Raw genomic sequence first — 24,209 nt, forward strand, 5'->3', positions numbered from 1 at the left:
CCTTATATTCATGTACTTTTCAAGAAATCCCATTCTTGTATGCTGCGATGCTATGCCTGTCATACTTGGTTTTAAATGTGTCTAAATTTGAATTATATATATACCTGTACTTTTATTTATGTTTTAGATTGCTTTTATGACTGAGATGTCAAATAAAGCTTATTAATTGGAATTGGAAATGCAGTTAGAGTAGGTGATTTTTACTCCTTGCATGACTATTAGTATTAGTGTTGGCTCAGTGGAAAAGAATGTATGGTTGCTTTTGTAAATGCTCTTGGAGATGATGCCACTGAATGAGGTAGCATATAAAAAGAGCAGGGAGAGCAAGTATCAAGAGGCTCTCCAGAAGACAGAGAATGCTTGAATAAAGTTGTAGAAATAGAACCAGTCCAGAGTTGATAGAGTGACATTGAAAATAGCAAATTTTGTTATCAGGAAGGGGTGTTGATCTCAAACACACCAGAAAGGTGAACAATAATGTAGATAGAGGATGGGTTATTATGATGTGAAGTTTGAAACAAGAGTAAGAATAGTGTTCGAGTAATATGTTTGCAATCCCATTTGGACAGCACCGAGGAAATTGTGGGTGGGGGGTAAAGTTAAGATTACTGCAAAGTAGGTACTCAAGATTCTTGAACATGAAATGGTGTTTGGAAATTGTAGTTTGAGGGGAAGAAGTGATGAGTGATTATTCTTATTCCATAATGGCAAATCAACAGTGGATGTAAAGCATTACATTATTGGTTTGCCTATTGGAGTTCAGACTTATGTTGTACAGGGGAGGTAAAGGAAATGAAATCAAGTTAAAAGGTATACAAAGGAGGGGCATTTGTGTATGAAGAAGTGTAGGATGGTTAAATGGTGACAGGGCACCACAATATGGTGAGGGAAACAAACATCATAGGCAGCATTCTGCAGTAGTGTAACAATACACTCAAGAAGTAGCAAAAGGAAATATAGGAACCTATAAGCAAACAGATGCCATGTAAACAAGGTATCCTTTTGTCAAGGTTTTGAAGCAAGGGTTAGGCCTTCTATTATACTTTTCAGATGTTTTTTAAAATTCAGGTACTACCAGATCGCTGTTGCCATGATAGGTTGAAAAGGATACAATGCAATACCTAGAGTGTGGACATGTTGGCATGAGTTTACTGTTGAATGAATTAAGTCCTTTGTTAATGTCTATTCCTGCACCAAGCAAGGCAGGATCAACCTTTCCTAAATGTATTTCTTAGGGGAGTCCAGGTGCAGCCATCTAGGCCCATGAGCGTGAGCGACAAGAATCCCCACCACAAAAAGGTACTGGTTCTGGTCATGGATGAACCACCACTCATCAGAGAGAGGAAGATGTTTGACGGAAAGAGTGGAAAGCACATATGGGATTAACAGGTGAAGCTCTCACATTGTACAATTGCATGGCCACAGCCCTGTGTTAGTGACTTTTCAGTGACATGATTCTGCCTCGTATATAAGGAGCTACAGTCATGTCACAATCTATTGGATGAGTATGAGTGGCTTAGGCCCATCACTTCTAAGCCTTATTTGGTTGTTGTGTGTGTCCATGCAGGAACAATGAATGATCTTAGATTTTTGGGAAACAGTAACCTGCACAGACTGGTCCTGACACTATTGGTGATACCCATTACTTTAGTAAACACTTTTTGGGGCCAAAGATGCTGGTTTAATTAATCTCTGCAATGCGCCTTAATCATTTTTTGCACTTGTATTATTAAACCAATTGGTAATTATATGCACCCTATCTGGTAGAAGTCTACAACTCAACATTGATCCTCTACCCTAATTAAAGCAAGTAACACAAGGTGTACAAAAAAATAATTAAAAGGTGGAGTATGCTTAAATCATGATGGATGGACAAAACCTAATGTACTGTGCACCCTTGTGACCCTGAATGATTTTTGACATAATGCTGGAGTGGTACCTCGCTGAGCTGCCTCACATATTTTGCAGGAAGGTGTTGGTTGTGACCACAGATATATAATCGTAAATAAATACCAGCTTGATTGAATGGTTGTCAGGATGACAACATAGCAGACTGGTGAAATTAGTGTCCTTGGCTACTATATGAAGAAACCTGAATAAGTGGACGATCCATTTAGGTATTGGGAAAATGATGTTATAATGATAAAGCAACAGATCAAAAAACAAAGCTAATACGCATTATACATAGAGATTGAGAGGATATCCACCTTGAATGATGAATAACTTTACATAGACAGCAAACGTTAAGCAGTACACCAGTTACTAGATCACCCCAAATTACAAAGAGTAGTTGGTTCCACAGTATGTTCTGCTTCTGATGAAGCCTTCTTTCATTGTCTGACCTAGCCCTTGTTTTGCGAAATAATGTATGGGGTTGCCTGCCCCAAAAATTAATTAATTAACTCCACATTTGTAAAGCGTGAACTTATCGCCCCTAAGGGTATCCAGGCATTGGGGGGCCATTGGGGAGATTTTTGCTCAGTATTACATGATGCTGAGTGAGCTGCCTGGTGCAAACCATTAGCCCTGTGCTCCGGGGTCAACCACTTCGGCCGCTGTGCCTCACCTCTCCTTAAATAATTGATATTATCGATTTGTTATAAGTCGTGATGAAGGCTACAGAAAACAATTCACAGGTGAAACGCAGATTAAGCAAAATCAAAAGGAACTCTAATTCTGAGTGCATAAGAAATTAAGTGAATAAACACAAATAGGATTGAAATCACAAAGATGATTGTGCCGTATAAAAAATGTGAGACAAGGTTGACATAATTATATATATCTTTAGGGAAACTTCAAAGGATGTGTCAGTGGAATTGAACTGTTTTAAACTTATGTAAAGAATGCAGGATGTTTTTTCTAAACATGTAAATACAAGATAATTTTTAATTTTAGTATGTAAAGAAGAAATAAATCTATTTTTATAGTTGAAAGTTGTGTTATCTGTATTTTGCTAAGATAATTGTGAACAAATTGTGAATATGTAGGATTTTGTTGATATAGAGTGGACACAACATAAAACAAACTATGTCATATTGGTTTTTGTGTAGTGAAAGAAACTTTACATGTCAAATTAAGCACAAACAACACCTATGAGAAGGTAAGGTGCTCCCCTCGAGGAAATATTCATATCAGACATAGACTAAATAAAAGGATGCTATGGTTCCCTTGCAGGATAACGACAAATGTACACGAAGATTGGTATCCCTGAGGCAATGGCAGTATACATTATTTGCTGAAAACGTATACAAAATAATACTTTTGTTACTCACAGAAGAAGCACGACCTAAATGTAATGAAGTAATATTTGAGATGTGTAGACTCACAGTTATTTAAGTAAATATACATAAATTACAGCAAAAACTCAGCAGATCCTAAAATTATAATATTTGTCTGGGTTAATGTTTAGCCCATGATACAAATTTACCACACTATTCTGGTTCTCAATATTTTGACATACAAGCTAGAACAAAAGCATGTGGTATAAGGGTTATATTAATTACCCCCACTCATCAAACTTTGGTCATTTCTGTTAATTTTTCTCTTTATCTTCTATGCCCAACAGTTTATCTCAAATGCTTCAGTTACTAATATGCTGCAAAAAAATGAAAATTTAGGATCTTATTTGGGGGTCGCAAGCCAGTTGCTACAGAGTTTGGACAGTGAAGGCACCATCTCTGGGGGGGCAGTACTGATCAGCTCATTCATTCTGGAGTTTCCTGCATATTCAGTGGGAACATTTTGCCAAAATGGTTCCAACAGCTAGGAGGAAAACGTCAGAAATCCTGACATTTTGTTCTTAATTTTGTTGGCTTGTCTTTGAAAAAACAATGACAACTCCTTTGCTTTGGATGAGTTGATACTTTTCATGCCCTGAACCACCATAGTTCATGTGGTTGTCTCAGACATGAAAGAAGCTGATGAGGTTTATGTCTAAGAGCAGGCCCTTGAAAGGTGGTTTCTCAGGTAGAAATGTTGTTGGGCATTGGGCGAGAGAGAGGATATTTTCAAGAGATGAGCCAGATGACTCTCTGTCATCAGAAAATCAGTGGGTTCCCCATCTCTAAAAGAGGAAGCATGATTGAGTATTGGACAGATGGAAAATTCGCTAATTTTTGGTTGCTGCACTTTTGACACCCAACTCTAAATGGAAACCAGTGGGCAGTGTGGTAGTATTTAGAATAGATCACTACCTTCTACCTAGGAATTTGTCGAATACTGATAAAATGGATGGTTATAGCCTGAAGTCAAAGGAAAATGTGATGGACTTTAACAATTATTCTAACCTGAGGCAGAAAGGTTATAATGCTAGTGTAACAGTCCACCTACAGGGGGTAGAAATGTATACATTAAAAAGGAAGAAACAAGACATCCAATACTGGAATGTTGGCGCAATAGGTCTGCACAAGCCATTACTGACCCAGGCCATAGCCACTTAATTCTTCTATGGAGATCTCAACACTCCAAAGGTTTAATAACAATTATTAAAATATTGCCTACTAGAAATAAAATATTTCTTCCTTCCCCAAGGGGCTTCTCTACTGCCATATCTGTAGGACATCCGTTAAAGCGATCTCTCTTCTTTGCATTTTTCTTTGTTGGTGCCTTTAGCTAGGCTACAGAGAAGAAATTGGGTTTTATCAGTTCTCCTGTACTCTGCAGTATACATTATTATTTACTTTTAGCATTTTTTTGTCTTCAGCATAAAGCCAATCAGCTGCATAGTGTTTTCCATCTCTTATACATCTTCATGAATTAAGCTTAAAATGAGGAAGAAGTAATTTGCTGCAGTCATTAAAGAATCAAATGTGCCACAACCAAGCTGAAATATGCCCAAAGAAAAAGTTCCCTAAGGGATTAATTAAGCCATCTGTTGCTAATATTTCACAATAATTCAAATGTCATGATCATTTAAGCAACATTGGGCCAGATGTAGGAAAAACGTATTTACCGATTCATAAATACCGAATTTTACCGATTCGGTATTTATGAATCGGTAAATATGAAGGAGGGAGATTTAGGAAGAATCGGTAATTGAATTACTGATTCTTTAAAATTCGGTATTTACCGATTCGGTAAATACCGAATCGGTATTTCCTATTGATTCCTATGGGCTGTGAGCCATGTGTGCCATGTGGCACACAGACATGCCCTAAGGGCATGTCTGTCTGTCACATGGCATAGGTGTGCATGCACACATGTGCATGCACACCTGGATTCGGTATTTTACCACCCAATTGAATTGGGTGGTAAAATACAGAATCTGTATTGCCTTTGGGACTCAGAAGAGTCCCACCTACTTTTGGATTTACCGAATCGGTAATTTTACCGATTCTGTAAAATAAATGCCCCTACATGCCAATTCTTAAATACCGGTAGGTAACGGCCAAAATCGGCCGTTACCGACCGGTATTTAGGCTCCTACATCAGCCCATAATTATTTTGCGCAACTATCTATAAAATGATTCTTTTGACACAACTTGGTAAATTACATGCATGTGAAGGCAATTTTGAGTTTAGTCTTGCCAGAACACATTCTGTACTGAGATAATTGATGCATAGTTTATTTTAAACAGCATGTTACCTCATTTGGCTAAGGCATATATAGAGAAACCAAAGGGGATGATGGACGGAGCGCTTGATCAAACAAACACTCACCCCAGTCAACTGATCTGGGTTTAATCCATCGCCATTCTTTAGCTCACTCTGCCACCCCAGTTCAGACATGGCCATATATGCAAATCAGTCTGACCCTGCGCCTCATTGGAACAGTCCAGCCCGAACTGCCAAGCCATGTCTTCCCTGGACCGGAAACAAGCATCCTGGGACTGGTTTCGGATTCATATTCCTGATCAGCCAGGCTATCTTGAATCCAGTGGCAAAGTGAGCAAGGGACTCACGTCTGAGCATACCCTGCCAACTTAGGGCGAACAAAGCGATACCAAAGGGGATGATGGACAGAACGCTTGAGCAAATCAAACACTCACCCCCCAGTCAACTGATCTGGGCATATATAGAACAACAGACATTTTTTAAAGTCCATGTTTGTATTACACATTCCTTGTAAACATTTAATGGGGTATACGCACGACCTTCAAGTGCCCGTTAATACACTGAGAGGTAGTTCTTAAGTGAAAAAAAGTCTATTGGTTACTGATCCCTTTTAAAGGCCAAATAGGAACATGCGTCAAGATAAGAAATTGCGATTCTTTAATAGCAATTTTTAAGGACTCACAAATTAGGAGTCGCAATGCCTTATGCATGTAGGTTTCGCAAAAATAATAGTGTTTCCTACACATTATTTAATAGCGAACCGCAAATTTCGATTCGCCATTTGGTAATGCTTTCCCATTCATTCCTATGGGCTTAGAGGCCCATGGGAATTTATGGGAAAGCATTCACAATTTGCAATTACCAAATAGGAGATCACAAATTTCGAATGCATTTGCAAGGGTGATAGGGGGCCTAAGCCCCCCCAACCCCACCCCCCCATGCACGTACATACAATCACCGAAATGCATAGGTATGATATTGGATTTAAAGGAAAATAGATTTGAAATCGAAGCCAAAAAACACCCAGGTTATGAAGTCCGTAATATAAGCTATGACCTAATGTTTATGTTTTTTATGCATTAATTAACCAGGCACAAGTCTAGACCCAGTGTCCAGCAGTTTGCAGCTAGTTGCACGGAATTTGATCAGAGATATATAGGCAATTATTAGTAGATATGAGAACTTTTTAATAAAAAATATGGAACATTAATTATTCAGTACTCTCTTTACATTGACCACAAAGTTATTATTGGGTTGGAGATGGCAAGACAATGCAATGCGGATTGTGAGAAGAACTCCTTCCAGGAAGGTTTAATGGCATTTTGGGAAGGGCATATAATGCCCTAACAAGAATGTTTTCATTTCTTTTATGAGTCGGGCGGAATCAATCTTGGCCTATAGGCAATGAAAGTTCCTTTCAAATTCTGGCCGTTTAATATGAAAACGATTGCTTCCGAATGTTGTAGGGGTGGCCTACAGACAGCTTTAGCAGTTTCGCCAGCCTCATGTTTATTTCAATCATCCCTGTTCATCTATTGATCTATTCAACTGTCATTCACATATTGCTTCTCCCCAATGCAGCATTTAACATGAAACAAAGGGTCAGCCCACTTCATCCTTTGGCTGTGTTCCACTGCAAAACAGCTGCATTTTCCATGATCTCATGTGCACAATTGAAAAATAGTTCACTTCTGTGCTAGTTTTCCATGTGCATGGGCTAAAGGCCTGCTCCTTTATTTTTTGCTCAATTATTTGGGTGTTTTCTGCAAAAAAAAACAAATAAGATAATACATGCTTGCCAAGGCAACATATATTGGGTTAGTGAATGCTTGTTTTCATTTGCCTTCTGGATTTTATAGTTGGCAATGGCATGACTGCTTGTTGTTATCCAGAATAATGCTGCTTATGCTACCTACCGTAAGCAAACTTCAGAACATTCGCCAATGTATAAGAAAATAATATTTATTTATGTGAGACCTACTTATTTACTGATGATTTTTAAGCTGCTACATGCTGCAAAGAGGCCACTATAGACTGTCTTCTAGCAAACCTTATAACATTTCCAATAATCAACTTTGTGTATTCAAGTAGGTGGTGCCCGCCTATTATCTATTTAGGCTGTTTTATCACTAAACAGTCTTGAACCAAAGAGCAACAACACGTTTTCCTTTTTTATTCCAGGTTTTCAAAATGAGCTACAACAAGTTAAACGTCATCACAGGCCAAACCTTCCAGGGCCTTTCAGGATTAATGAGGCTGCACATTGATCACAACAAAGTTGAATTTATCCACCCCAATGCCTTCAACGGGTTAACCTCCCTGAGACTGCTGCATCTAGAGGGGAATTTGCTGCAGCAGCTGCATCCCTACACATTTACAACGTTTGGATTCCTGGATTACTTCCGGCTATCCACGATCAAGCACCTGTATTTGTCTGAAAACAAGATTACTACTCTTCCAGAGAAGATGGTCGACTCCATGCCACAGCTTGAGAGCCTTTTCCTGCACGGAAATCCCTGGGCCTGTGACTGCAATATGAAATGGCTTCCTAAATGGGATAAGCAATCTGGAGGTAAGAACATGGTTCCACATCTTTGGGTCAATAACAGTTCGTTGTTACACAATTATATCATTTGATAGTCTGAGTAAATATTGAACAAAATTATGGCTTGGTCCGGTATTTTCCGGTTCTTCCAACAGAATGGTACCTTGAACAATTATATTGCAATTTCGTATAAAGATCTGCTGTATATTGCAATGGTTTAATACAATGTGAGAGAAGTTTTCGTTTACAGAAGAATTTGTGTAGAGGTATTTTAAAAGTAATACTAAACAACATGAGCGGGTTTGGTAAAAACTCATGAAAGATGCATAAACAGTGGGAGAATTTTAAGAGGAAGTGATTCAAAGAAAATATAATTTTGCCATTTGGAGTGCTCACCATACACCGGAAAAAGAAAGTTTTGGGCCCTTTTGCATTTTCCTTAATTAAGCTGATACTCAGACGTTAACATCATGGTTGTATGCTACCAATGCTTAAGATTGAGTTTTTTGGTTACATTTAGAGTATACTTGGTGAGAGACTTTACAGTCTATTTTAACCTCAAAATTACTTTTCAGCATCAGATTCCCAGTGGAAGAAAAGTTTAAAAAGAGTGGCATTGACTATTTAAGAAAATAGATCTGTTGCTTGCCCTAAAAAAGATGGAACCTATGCCTCTGAGAGCATACCACTGATTCTAGATCCTTTGAAACTGTTCTATTTTGGGCCATCACCCTTAGAGACACGTAGTGAAGGTGGGTCTTAAAAAATATTGAGAAAATAAAACAGTTTATAATAGATGTGCTGAATTAATGTGTAGGATTTAATGACAATTAAATGTTTTTAAAAGTAAAAAGTGCACTAAGCAACCATATCTACTCATACTAGGCCTCAAATGTAAATGTAAATGTAAATGTAGTATACTTGTAAAGCGCACAGCTGCCCCAGCAACGGGGCGTCCCGGCGCTGTATAACTCTGGGGAACCCGTCCTGGCTTTCCCTGTGGGATGGTCCCTTGCTGGGAGTCCCCAAGGTGGAGCCAGGCATCCCCGGAATTGGTGGGGCCGTTGTGGAGATTAGGTAAGCTAATGCCCAGAGTTGCCGAGTGGAACCCCTGATTAGAGTAAGCACCAAAGCGAGAATTATCAAGTCCGCTGACCAAGGTCCACGACCCTGCCGCGTCGGGAATTGAACCCTGGTCCCAGGCTGACTTCTGCTCTCGGGCCTGCCGCCTCTAACCAGTGAGCCACACTACTCCAAATGGCAGAAGCAACATTGCTTGTAAAGCCAACTGACTAGAATGGCTGAACCCGACATAAAATGTCAAATTCTTAACCTTTCTATGAACATGTTTTCTTAATAAATGATAAGTGCATGTATGTTTTCTTATAAACTCTGTAGAATGTTTCTACTTACACAAAGACCACTGTTAACACATGATTTAAAATTGTAGTTTAGTGAAGTAAAGAAGAAAACCCCATGTAAAAATACAGCATTTATACTGACCTTGACATCTTTTAACATATTTGTTTTATTCCAAAGGATGGTGTTGTGGAAAATATTTTTCTTTTCATGATATAGATGTTTCAGCTTTTACATGGACCATTGTCAGCATGAATAAAACTTGCCATATTAGAAGGTTAGAGATGTAGTTATACTTGGAAAAGTAGTCTTGAATGAGCAAGTAACCCACATACATTTAAAAATAGTACAGTATAGTAGCAAACTTAAATATTACTGTCTGTGGACCTGTGTCCTGTGTGTAGAAGAGGAGTGAACATGTTCCTATTAGAGCACTGAAAACTGATTGAACTATATGAGGAGAAGATGCAACATGAATATTGCAATATAATTTTCAACTGCTTATAATAGTGCGTGTTCCTAGAGCAGGTTACCACTTGCCCTTGCAATTTTCAATTTAATCCCCTTTTCCAAGCTGCTCTGAAACTACTGATTTTCTTGAACCTCTCATTATGGGAAGTTCTGCTCTGATTGATTTTTGATTTGTTGGTCTGCTTTATAAGCCTAAGTTTTATACTTAAACTGTCTCACTCTCTCTCGAACTGGAACTCTTTCTGGGCTCTGCCTGACACCATTCTCTCCCGATTCCTAGAATAGAGATTCTTTCCTTTAAGGAACGTGCTTAATGTTTTTATTCCAATTCATTCATTGGCTATTGGCTTTTGATTATAGATTTCTAATAAGATTCTAATGACTACAACTTATGGATTTACTTATGATGTAATAAAATAATTTACTAAAAGATTTAAACTAAAACCCTTTAACTCATACCAAACGCTCATTATTGACTTAAGTCAGAATAGAAAATGTGGTTATATTTATGTGATGTATTGCTTGTAATAGACCTTTGTTGGAGGATAGCAATGCTTAGCCCACATGATGGTAAACCGAGTTTTTCTTTAAACTGATCACCTCTCCAGCTAAAGTGAAGTTTTAAAAAACACAAAAATGAGTGTCTCAGCAACCACGTTGTAGGTCTGGTATTTAGAGTAGGAAATATTGTTGTAACTGTATAGCCAAAATATTGAGGACGAAAAAAGGTATGTATTTCTACACTTATCTCAACATACATGAACCATGAAGCAAAAAAAAAACATATACATATATATATATGTATATATATATATCAACAAGCAAATGTCACAAGATGAGAGGAGCAACAGTAGCTGGTGCCGGCGGCAAGGTTCAGGACACCCTCGCGATAATTACTTTCAGCAATAACTTCTCAAAAGAGAAAAACGCCGCACACTACTTCGTTAGTTGAATTTTTGGTTTATTTTCTGTAGGTTCCCCACCTACGCGTTTCGGACATGAAGCAGTCCCTGATCACGGTAACAAACAATAGTCCATCATTACTTTTTACCTTAAATACCTGTAGACACCACATGGCTGTTAAGATGCATTGTGGGCTTAGTAGTTTTTGGATCAATGTAGTTCCAAACAATGCACTGTGAGTTCCCAGATCGCGGCATTTACACGACACAATTAGAGCTCATTAGAGTGATTTTAGAGAGTGAGTGCCATTGCGCAAATTATTGTCCTAGGGACTGTTAATAATGTGGCTATTTTCGCTCACGTTATGTAGCGCAAATTATCACTGCTAAGGGAGTAAAGGACTGAGAGGCCACTACTATTAACATGGACACTCAGTCCTTTACATAGCCACATTATTAACAGTCCCTAGGACAATAATTTGCGCATCTTCCCTTGCATTGTTAGAGCATAGAGTGCAGAGATCACTGTTTGTCTTCACCGAACTTCTTCAATGCAGATTGCTATATATATAATACATATTTAAATAACAAACCAAACCACATTCACTGGACGATGTCATCAGTGATGTCATTTTAGATGTCATCAGTGAAGTCATCAGTGATGTCACTGACCATGTCATGAATGTTGTAATATGTGACATCATCAGCAGTGGTTGTGGGCGCGCAAATTATCGTTAGCAGAACTAAATACAATGGAGGCATTTCAATGGTTGTGTAGGAGTGAAATGTTCAGCTAACTATAACACCCCTAAAACCTATGTTTTTTTCAGTAAATTTCTAAGGTTTTTTAAATGCTAATTCCTAACTATAACATGTCTGAAACCTATGGTTTTTCAGTGAATTTGAAAGGTTTTTTAAATGTTAATTCCTAACTATAACATGTCTGAAACCTATGTTTTTTTCAGTGAATTTCAAAGGTTTTGTAAATTACACTTTTTAAATGTATTAATTGTTATATTTATTTTTTTATACTGATTTACTACTTTTTCTAAACTATTTATTTTTATATATTTTTTTTAAAATACATTATAGTTACATACTTTCTCAGAATGAATTACTTCAGTTTAAATACTTTGCAAATAGGCAATAGACTTTTAAGTACAGTAGTTACAGTTGTTGCAATGGGCAACACAATTTCAAACACAATGCAACACTGAGCGCAATGGGCATTTCTAGTTAAATGCAATTAGTTACTTTATGGATTACTTTTCTAACCACATGACTGGATCCTAGATTCAGTCCTGGGACATCTCCTGTAAACAGTAAAAGCGTTTTGGTTACAGTAGTAATTTTTAAGGAATATTATTGTATTTTAAAAGTTGACAGACTAACTTTTTCACATTGAATCACCAATGTTATCCTAAAGGAGGAAATTCACTTAGCAGGTAAGTAGTGTTATCGTTACTCAGTGGTGGATCCTGGATTCAGCACTGGTGCATCTCCTGTAAACAGTTGAAAGAATGCGTTTAAATTATACAGGTGATTTTTAAGGAATATTTGTACTTTGTGAAAATAGACACTTAAAAACTTTTCTGGTGAAAACCAGTCAATGAATTCCTATGGAAGGAAATACAAGTTACTTGTAAGTATGGTTAGAATTACTTTTCAGTGCTGGGCTTAAAGATGCAGCACTGGGTTCTCTCCTGATAACAGGTGAGTAAATCGGAATTCGCTGTTCGGATAATTTTAGGTGAATATTTTAAAGTTCCAAAACTTGACAGAAGAATTTCCAAGTGAAACCAGTCAATGTTAGCCTACGGTTAGAATTACTTTTATGGATCACTACTGAGTCAAAGATGCAGCACTGAGGGCTCTCCTGATAACAGGTGAGTACATCGAAATTCGTAGTTCGGCTGATTTTAAAGGAATATTTTAAAGTTCCAAAACTCCACACTTAGAAGAATTTCCAAGTGAAACCAGTCACTGTTAGCCTATAGAAGGAAATTCACTTAGCAGGTAAGTAGTGTTATCATTACTTTTTCTTACTCAGTGGTGATTCCTACATCCAGCACTGGTGCATCTCCTATAAACGGTTAAAAGAATGCGTTTAAGTCATACAAGCGATTTTTAAGGAATATTTGTAGTTTGTGAAAATAGACACTTAGAAATGTTTCTGGTGAAAACCAGACAATGGATTTCTATGGAAGGAAATAGAAGTTACTGGTAAGTAAGGTTACAATTACTTTTCAGGGTCAGTGCTGGGCTAAAAGATGCAGCTCTGGATTCTCGCCCTTAACAGGTGAGTAAATCGGAATTCGTAGTTAGGCTGATTTTAAGGAAATATTTGTAAGTTTCAAAAATCAACTCTTAGAAGAATTTCCAAGTGAAACAAGTCAATGTTAGCCTATGGAAGGAAATTCAAGTTACTGGTAAGTATGTTTAGAATTACTTTTCAGGATCAGTACTGGGCTCAGAGATGTAGCACTGAGGTCTCTCCTGACAACAGGTGAGTAAATTGTAATTTGTAGTTCGGCTGTTTTTAACGAAATATTTGTAAGTTTCAAAAATCAACACTTAGAAGAATTTCCAAGTGAAACCAGTCACTCTTAGCCTATAGAAGGAAATTCAAGTTACTGGTAAGTACGGTTAGAATTAGTTTTCAGGATCAGTACTGGGCTCAAAGATGCAACACTGAGGTCTCTTCTGATAATAGGTGAGTAAATTGTAATTCGTAGTTCGGCTGATTTTAGAGGAATATTTTAAAGTTCCAAAACTCCAAACTTAGAAGAAATTCCAAGTGAAACCAGTCAATGTTAGCCTACAAAAAGAAATTCACTTAGCAGGTAAGTAGTGTTATCATCACTTTTTCTTTCTCAGTGGTGAATCCTAGATCCAGCACTGGTACATCTCCTAGAAACAGTTAAAAGAATGTGTTTAAGTCATACAGGCGATTTTTAAGGAATATTTGTAGTTTGTGAAAATAGACACTTGGAAACTTTTCTTGTGAAAACGAGAAAATGAATTCCTATGGAAGGAAATACAAGTTACTGGTAAGTAAGGTTACAATTACTTTTCAGGGTCAGTGCTGGGCTAAAAGATGCAGCACTGGGTTCTCCCCTGATAACAGGTGAGTAAATCGAAATTTGTAGTTCGGCTGATTTTAGAGGAATATTTGTAAGTTTAAAAAATCGACACTTAGAACAATTTCCAAGTGAAACCAGTGAATGTTAGCCTATAGAAGGAAATTCAAGTTACTGTAAGTATGGTTACATTTACTTTTCAGGGTCCGTCCTGGGCTCAAAGATGCAGCACTGACGTCTCTCGTGATAACAGGTGAGTAAATCGGAATTTGTACTTCGGCTGATTTTAGAGGAATATTTTGCTCAATAGTGAAGGAAGGGGGCGAGGCCTGAGGTGACGTGTGCAAACACGCCCTGTGGCGCGGTTTAGGTTGGGGAATATATTCCTCTTCAATCCTGAGGTGACCTGTGAGCCAACTAGCCCACAAGGTACCTCCAGTATGCGCCAGAGAGCTGCATTGCAGAGAGGTGATGAGAGGGCACGCCCCCTTTTTACAACACTCTGCAACACAGCTCCGTGGCGCTTACTGGAGGTACCTGTTGGACTAGTTGGCCCCTAGGGGACCTCTGGATTGAAGAGGAATATATTCCCCAACCTAAAACGCGCCACAGGGCGTGTTTGCACACATGTCACCTCAAGCCCCGCCCCCTACCTTCACCACTGTGCAAACATGCCCCGTAACGCGTTCTAAGTTGGAGGATTAAGTACGCTTGCATACTGGGGTCCCTGGGGGCCAACTAGCCCACCAGGAACCTCCAGTATGCGCCAGGGGGCTGTATTGCAGAGAGGTGTAAAAAGGGGCGTGGCCTCAGTACACTTCTCTGCAACGCAGCCCCCTGGGGCTTTTTCAGAGGGGGAACTAATTCCCCTTGCATACTGGGGGTCCCTGGGGGCCAACTAGCCCACCAGCAACCTCCAGTATGCGCCAGGGGGCTGCATTGCAGAGAGGTGTAATGAGGCCACGCCCCCAGTGTCCCAGGGGTAGGCACCCCGGGACACTGCAGGAGCTGGCCCTGGGGGGTGGCGGTTCCCAGGGCCATCGTGGGCTCCATGAGGGAGGCTGCTCGGGCCCCCTCCCACCTGTTCAAAGCCCTGGGGGGTGGTGGTCCCCGGGGCTGGGGGGTCTGTCACGGACCCCCCTATTTTACATTTTAGAGCCCCGGGGAGGTGGCGGTCCCCGTGGCATGTGGGGGGGGCTTAACCCCCCCACACATGTTTTTTAAAAATGTATTTTAAAAAACAAAGCCCCGGGGGGTGGCGGTGCCAGGGGCTGCAGGGGGGTCATGAGCCCCCCGCAGACTACATAACAAAGCCCCGGGGGTGGCGATCCCCGGGGCTCAGGGGGCCTTAGAGGCCCCGAACATACATACAAAATCCCCGGGGGTAGCGGTCCCCGGGGCTGGCTATCATAATTACTTTGCCCTCGGGGTGGCGGTCCCCGAGGTAGTGTGGGGGGAATTGGGCCCCCCCCACATTTTTGAATTATGCATGCAGGATTTGGCCCCCCCGGGGGCTAATTTGAAAAAAGTAGACCTTTTATTTTTCACGGGGTACGCATACCTACGCGTACCCTGCGATTTAAAAAATATTTTTTTTTTGGCCTTGGGGGTCCTTGTGCACGTTTGTTTTTCTGCTTTCTTGTGACTTGGTTCTACCGAGGCACAAGATGGCTGCCAACTTTTCCTGGTTTGGACTGTTGACAGCCAATTAGCATTCAGCTCGTGCTCGGGAAGGTACGCGTACTGTAAACAAACGGTAAGCTCCTCAAGATATACTTATGATTTTACTTTTGATTTTCTCAGGAACTACTGAACGGATTTACACCATTTAACAAAAAGGGTGATCTGCGCACCGAACTCTACCTTTTTGCCAAATTTGGTGTAATTCCGTTCTGCTGTTCGGGCTGTAGCCCCGGCTAAAGGTCCTATGGAAAATTGCATGGGAAAAACAAGTTTTGGGACCCTCCTTTTTTCTCGCCCCCCGCTTGACAGATCAACTCCAAACTTTCAGGGAAGGCTACATTTGTTGTTGCTTCTACAGTCATGTGTTACAAGTTTTTTAATTCTTTATTTTCATGGTGAGATTGTTGATGCTCCAAATTATATTCTCAGATGTCACTTTTATCTCTTATTGAATACATGATGTGGACCAAATATCTCATTAGTCCTGTTAATGCAACCTCTGATATTCTTCCTCTTGTGTTTCATAAGTCTTGCTTATTTATTTATTTTATTCCCTTGAAAATGCTTCTTCATGAATGGGAAATGCTTTAATCACCCTATCACAGATGACTGGTAGAAGGACTTTAATAACGGGTCTGGTGTTAATGATTCCAGATGGTATCACCACCCTAGTTGTCACCCATTGCAAGTTCATGTCTGCACTGGGGAATAGCACATGGGTCCGAGGATTACTGGGCCCATTACCACATGATATACCTGGATTCCTGGCCATTTTCGTCATACGTCATTGATCAGCACCATTTAGCCACCTAACTTGAGTCACTGTAACTTTTACAACTACAGACAATAAAAAATAAAAGCCTACCCACGAAAGTTGTTTTTTCAGTGTTGTAGCTTGAGCAAGACTGCGTTTCAAAGGCAACTATGCCACTGCATGTGATTTCTGAAATCTGTTCAGCCTGGTCAAAATCTTTGTACCATTCGTAGAAAAGGATTTGCACCAAAACCCGAGCCCTTAAAGAGCCAGGTGTAATGAGGAGAAATGTTTTTATTTCTCCTAATTTCTCCAACGTTTGAATGTGTGCTGCATTAATCAACACACATACAAAGTGAAAAGAGTCTTAAGGGATTTATTTGTAGTGGGAGGGTCCCTGTAGGAATTTGGGCTATTAGTTGCAAACAATGTGAGTCCTTGACAACTAATAGGTCCACAATTGTCTCTTTAGTGGGACTGAGTACCATGTTCTAAAATTTGGCTCATGCAGAGTTGCAAAGCAGTCCAAGGCCTACTCAGGATAGGTGGTGTGGGCTAGAAAACCAGTTCTCTGGCAAGCAACATGAACACTGAATAAATTATTGTCCAGTCAGGGCCTTTTCTTTTAAAAAGAAAAATACTTCTATTGCAGCACTCTACTAAATTCTATGCATTTATTTGCAAATATATATATATATCTGGAAGATGGAAATACGTTTGGTGACACTCTCATATCACATTGCACTCTACTGAGTCCATAATCACAATATCCCCCACTTATACCAGATGGCACATCATAATATAATGAGGAGTCTTTAGATAAAGGCAGGTCTATTGGCTTTGTCAGGGGTTTACCACATTATTAGAAATTACCATGTTATCCTTTGTCAATGTAACACATTATAAGGGAAGTCAGTATAGATGAGGCAAGCCTACTGGATTTGTTAGGGTATTGAGAAAAAAGCTAGATCACCAATGTGTACTAGAAACAACATGCTAGCTGTGCATGTTGTGTCAAGTACACTGTGGTGATCTAGCTTTTCCTAAGATTTATTCACGGGCCTGGGCAGGGCCCGCTACAGCACTGCACGCTAAGCTCATATCAGGCTATTGTGACTTTTGACGATAGGTTAAACTTGTACATTTGAGTACATTACAGCCATTGTTTCATTTGCCAGGGTCTTACCACTTTAATAGAATCAGCCACATGTTGTTACTCAACCTTGATTCACCATTTAAATAAATAGAACCAGTGCTTATAGTCATAAGCATTCATTACAATGGCAAAGGTTCATTTTACAATATCCATTGTGTCACTAAAGCATCTTAATTAAATACAACGCCTGTTTGAGTTTTTCTTCACACTCTATAGGGCAGAAAATGCAGCCATGGGACCAACCACAGGGGGTCCCCAAACTCTAGAGCCCATGAGCAAAAGTTCCTGCTCTGAGAGTACTTCAAAGCAATATAAACATCCCCTGGGGACATCCTCACAGGCCCCTAGGCCACGTAGAGTTAATTTCCTAAGAACATTCCTGGGTTCTGCTGGACCTCATACAGCCCCCAACAGAGCATTGGGTAAATGTTGCTGGTGCCCCTCCCCATCATTGGGGCACTACAAGCAAGCAGGTATGCACATTGGCCCCCTTATGGGGCATTTGCAGGCACTACAAGCCAGAGTTTATGAATGTTTATGAACAGAAACTGGCAACCTCACTTCACATTACATTGTCTTTTCTTTTGTTTCATTTTTAAAATGCAGCCTAACGCTGCATTTCGTTCTTGGTAGGTTGGGTGACCGCTACTTCGATACAAGGCGGGCAGTGCAAGGAGATAACTCCCACCTGAATCTCTAGCTGCCCTGACCTCTTACACACTCTCTGCCATCAAGGGAAGTGGCATATTCCCTAACCAGCCAATGTTTCATGTGGGTGGGAACTACTGACTGGTGTGCACCCCTCCAGACATTGGCAGAGGAAGGAGGGAAGGACATCAGTCATGCTCTCAAGGGCTCCAGATGGTCCCAGAGCCTTCCTCATTCCATAATTGAACCTTGGGGGATGAGGACCCCAGGGACAATGACTAAAACACTGGAACCCCGGTATGGGGCCTCCTTGGCTGACAGTAAGTCAGGCTTGGGGTCATAGAGCACACCCCCAATGGGCAAAGTAATTAGATGAAACTGTAGGGAGCACTGCATCATCTCCTAATGTCTCAACTTAATGACGTTGACTGCTATGAACTGATTAATCACAACCCGATGGGCCCTTTGAGTACATTGATCAATAAACATCAGGTGGACTGGCCTTCTAAGGGCCTTTTTGACGACGATGAATTGGCTTACCTGAAGGCCTTCAGACCAACCTATCCGCGCCTTTACACATTGCTCAAGGTGCACAAACACCAAGCTTTCCCACCAGGCAGACCAATCGTGGCAGGTATTGGGAGCCCAACTGAAAAACTGTCAGAATATGTGGACCTGTTTCTAGGTCCATTGGTACGTAATTTGGCTACTTACATCCAAGACTCTAAACACATATTGAGTCTCCTTGCAGATCTGGAGTGGCAGCCTGGCATGATACTGGTGATGCCTGATGTGGTATCACTTTATGCTAACATCAAGCCGGAACTTGGACTGCAAGCCATAACACGTATGCTTAACACTAGACCTGCCACTGAATGGTTACACAATGAGATACTGATCATGATGATGCACATTATTCTTCACAACAATTTCTTCTGATTTGACAGCAAGTGGTACGAGCAAATCAGGGGGGTCGCGATGACGTCTACATTTTCCCCCTCCTTTGCTTGTCTGTTTATGGGTTGTCTGGAAAGAGAGTGGATCTGGGGAGATAAGGGAGTCACATGGATTGATAAGATCATATTTTGGGGCAGATATATTGACGATTGCCTATTACTGTGGTCAGGTACCCAGTCATAACTACAACGATTCTAAAACTACATTAACAGTAATGACTATGGTATGCAATTTACAATGGAATTCATCAACACACAGATTAATTTTCTAGATATTGAATTGTACATCCAAGAGGACAAACTTAACAGTCGTCTTTTCCATAAAGGCACCTCATGCAACTCCATCTTGCATGCAGAAAGTTATCATCCTGTACACCAGATCAGTTCTATCCCTTGAGGAGAGTACATTAGAGCCAAACGAAACTGTAGTGATGAGACAGAGTTTCATAAATGCATTAAGGACATGAAGGTTAGATTCCAGAGTAGGGGATACTCCACAGCACATCTCAACAGAGCTGAGAACAGAATCACAAAGGTGAAAAGAGAAGACACCTTAAGGACTAAAGACAGACACAATGCAAACAACCAGATGATCCGTATGGTTACTGATTTCATTGAACTTAGTCACACCTTACGCAAATGCCTCAAGAAACACTGGAACATTCTACAAGCAGACAGTACCCTGCCTAATCATATCACTAAACACCCACAGATCACGTTCAGACGGGGTAGAACTTTACGCAACAGACTAAGTCCAACACTACCTTGGACGGTGAAGACAGATACCTGGCTCACCCCACACAGCACTGGTTTCCACAAATGTGGTTTCTGAGGTGTGTGCAGATGGGCCAAACACAAGGTTAGGACACTCAAAGGGTGCGACAATAAGTCGTTTGATATCGAAACTAATATCAACTGCATGATGCCATGGTTTGTCTCTCCATCTCTTTCTGGCTATTCCTACTTGTCACTACGGATGGTTGATACATACATTAGTCCATATATTTGCCCAACCGTGCTTTCGTTGACATTACCTTTGAAGTTACTAGTTAGTTTTCCCTTGTTCTTGACTCATTGTTGACTTAGGTCTCCTGTATTTTCAGACTCCAGGCAAATGGTTCCGGGACCTCACTGTATTACCCTTAAAGTGATGCACACTCAATGGACACTCATTTCTATTGGGATCGATTAGTAGCGGACCACGTACATTTGATATAAGAACAGTGACTATGATTGCTGCGTCTGGGGTATAAAGATATTTTCTTTGATCTACAGCAGCTCTTTGCAGACAATTTTACCTTCTGGAAGTGGAACTATAGGTTACTCTGAACCAAGACCCTTAGTATGACCCGTTTACTGTGGTCTAAACAAACGCTGGAATATGGCTTTTTTTTGGATTTATTTAGTATTTTCTTTCAAATTACTGATTTATTCAATAGTACTTACATGCATCTATTAAGCTGTATGTGATCAATTTATCAATAGCTGCCCATTTTGAGATTCACCTTATGTGAATAATATCTTATTTTTCATTTTTTTTAATAAGACTTTCATTATGGCCCAATACAATTGGCTTAACCTACGGGGTCATTTCGCACGAGGTACTAACTAATACCTTTTCTATTTTCACTACGGAGCAGTCTTTGTCGAACGTACAGGCAACCGCGTTCTAGTTGTTACGGCGAGTCATGTTTATAGGTACTTCTGGGGTGTTCACCTCCACTCCGAGATTGTTGGAAGACGCCAGGAAGCGGGCACTGTTCACGGACGAATTGAGTTAACTTTCTCCTAGGGTGTTATGTCAGATTTAATACTTAAATATGTGGCTCTAACGCAATTGTAACGTTTTACAATCTTATGTGCCCTTTTATATTTTTTTAATGCCCACAGAGTCTTTCAAGAGCACGCACATGTGTTCTACCGGGATTGATCCGGTCGCATTCCTACTCTCCTGTCTCACGTAAGACATAATATGGTCTTACGTTGTGTCTGGACACACCTTTTGGGCTGTTTTTGTAATTTAGTTTAAGCTCTTGTGTCCTTTCTGTCACTTTCACTTTTTAGGTGACCTTTATGTGATTGGACTTGCACTATGACTTATCGACTATGACAGGCGTCATACCTGACTGAATTTTCAATCGTGTGAGATATGTTTAATTCTCCGATCTTTTTCTTCGACTTATACTGCTATTCTACTAAGAACCTGTACATGTATCTATGTTTATTTCCCTGACGGAGCCAATACTGGGACCACCGGAACTTTTGTCGGAATTGAGTTTGTGGGCTTAAGTAAATGACCTCCTTCTTCGTTTCTGCCTTAATTTTGGATTGATAAAGTGATTTCTCGTTTTTTCAGATACTTGTACTTACTGTTTTTTGGGTATACCTAGTTACTGTCCGCCATTATTTATCCTTTCACCCTTGACTCTGACCGGACAGATTTGGTGGTTGGGTTCTGCCCATTTCTACGCTGAGGGTTCTTTTTGGTATGGTGACCATGTGAGTGATTATTCCTCTGGAACCTGACTTGATAACGGATTTCTCTGTCAATATGCTTACTAGGCGCCTGGTATTAAGACACTTATTGCCTTTGTAACAAGTGCACCCTTAATTGGCCTGCTGGGCTTATTTGTGTTCTCTTTCTCCTTTTTCATTTCAACTCCTACAGATTGTACTCTACTACTGTTGTAAAATTCTACGTACCAAGACCTTATATACCCTTCTGGGTTGGAATTATCACCGGCTTTGAGGTAAGGTTGGCCGTTCCATTTCTCTCACTTTATTGGCGCCAATAGAGCTTTTCGAAATAGCCGAGCCTATTAGCCTGGCTCTCACTAAACCACTCCACTCTCTTTTATCTTTTTCTTCCTTTCTATTAGTTTTTCCATTTTGGATTCAGCCACAGAGGTATCTTATTGTGTTTTATCTTACCATGTACTGTAGCCAATTTTAGCAATATGCACACTGCCACTTACTATCCATACAGTTGTGTATGTCTGTTTTGCTCACTTTGTGCGACACTTTGATGTATTCACCTACATACCTAGGAATGGCTAAGTGTGGACACGAAATTTGTGATTTACGTTGCTCACATGTAGCTCATTACAGTGGTACTGAGGGTGGTTTTCATTAACTTCCTTTTGTACTTTATGATTATTTGTATTATTTCTCTCTTTGGTTTCCACGCGTGCTGGGTGACGGTAGTCTAATGCGCCACCAATTGTGGGTAGTTATATATTTTTTGTTGTAGACATGGATATTCCATGCCTTGTTCTGAGGTCATCTTTTTCTATTTCCCAGCCCTGAAGAGTTGGAGAACATTGTTTTCTCCGATGAAACACGTGTCGGCTGGCTGTGTGTAACTTGTGTCTGATGACCAATTAAAGAAAAAACAAAGACTCCAACGTTGACCTGGTCACATTACTATCAACATTCATCTACTTGATGTGTTATTTTGTATGAGTGCTCAGGACTATTGCTAAAAAGTCAGGCTTGGGGTCCCAGAGCACACCCCCAATGGGCAAAGTAATTAGATGAAACTGTAGGGAGCACTGCATCATCTCCTGGGAGCTCAGTCTTCCCCAGGGGAATTTCAAAGAAATTTCAGGGGAACATAAGCATTCATTTTTCCTACTTTTTTCTCTTTTAAAGAGGGGCAGACTTCAAACCTTCATATCCTTAGGCCTGTGTGGCTGATTTTCTTCATCATGGACTCATTTTGCTCCTGGTGGCCAGGCCTAGCCACTAAGTGCATTTTCATCAGGCCTCCCTCCCTTGAAAGGGGTGCATTTGGTGGGAAGGTGGATTGTATGGCCCCCTACTCCATTGGTGTCCTCTAGCTTCTGGTTTTCCTCTCCCACTGGAGGGGGCATCTTATACTACATCTCCAAAACTAGTCAGCAGAACACCCTCCTTGCCACAATTCCTTGGCTCCAGAGCCTCCTGATTTATTAAAGGGTACCCAGGTGGCAGTGATATTCAGGTCCATTCCCCCCAACTGTCCTCTTGGCTTAAAAGGGAGCCAGCACCACTGGCCCTGGTGATACCCACCCTAGTTCTGGGGTCACATGAGTTAAACTACCCAGTCCATTCTTGCAGGGCATCAGGTGGTTTCTTCTTCCAGTTGGGCGTTTTTCACTGTTGTCACTCCCAAGCCTTTGTCTTTATCATCTGTCTGTCCTTAGTGGTGTTTTTTTTTAGTGAGGGTGGAAATTTTTAGGTCCAGACCCTTTGACAATCCTATGATGCCACATCATCCTTCCACCCCTGTCCCAACCCTCTTGCACAGCATGCTGTGATAATTCAAGCTGGTAAGAGATCCTCTGAGGGCCACAGCTCGCCCCTAGCTAACACCACTGCTTCATGCCTTCCTAGTAAACCTTTAAATGAGAGCACATTTTGTGTGGGCTCTAGATGTCTGGTCCCTCTTCTTTGTTCCAGTGAGCCTGGGCTGGGGCAGAGTGACAAGCCAATTATCAGATGCAGATTTCCTCAACCATTGTAAATTGCCCTTATGTGTGGGAAGGTCTTTGATCACTCAGCCTCTAAGCAGAGTAATTAATTAGGCCGAGCTGGTGGTGGTGAGAAGGGAAACCCTGGAATCTGATTATGATCCGAGTCAGAGAAATATGACAAATCTTGAAGTCCCATAAGATGTGGATTATTGAGGAGTGCAAATTCAAACTTGGTGTGCATGTTTTACTCCAGTTTGGTACCTTGACGGACTCTGTAGGACGCAATTGAACAAAACAGTACTTTAGGACAGATTTCAACTAAATGTATAAAGTAAACACCACAGATTTTTCAGCAAGCAGTGCAGACCTACACTATGAATACCTACCCAAGATCAGTGCCAATTTTTATGTGTCAGGCTACCTGTCTCTAGATGCCAAGCTGCACACAACAGTAGACTTGCTCCAGCAGCCCACACATGAGCGCATTTGTTTGCACATGTACTCTCGTGTAATCACCCAAGTGCCTCCTACCCTAGCTTTGCATCAGTGACCTTATTACAATTGGTGGACACTGACAGTCAGCACACTCAGTTCAACTGCAATGAATTTACTGTAAGTGAGACTCAGGTAGTAAGTCTAGCTTAGAAT

General features: G+C 40.5%; 1 protein-coding gene across 1 annotated transcript in view; it reads left to right on the forward strand.

The window, feature by feature from the left end:
- The window catches only part of MXRA5 (matrix remodeling associated 5), a 302,010-nt gene that overhangs the window by 243,310 nt on the left and 34,491 nt on the right, over positions 1-24,209 (forward strand). The window contains exon 4 of the mRNA XM_078657987.1: positions 7,735-8,125. Within this exon, the coding sequence (XP_078514113.1) occupies positions 7,735-8,125 (391 nt within the window). The remainder of the gene's footprint in view (positions 1-7,734; positions 8,126-24,209) is intronic.

This window comes from Lissotriton helveticus, chromosome 8, assembly GCF_964261635.1.
Source record: "Lissotriton helveticus chromosome 8, aLisHel1.1, whole genome shotgun sequence".
Lineage (NCBI taxonomy): Eukaryota > Metazoa > Chordata > Amphibia > Caudata > Salamandridae > Lissotriton > Lissotriton helveticus.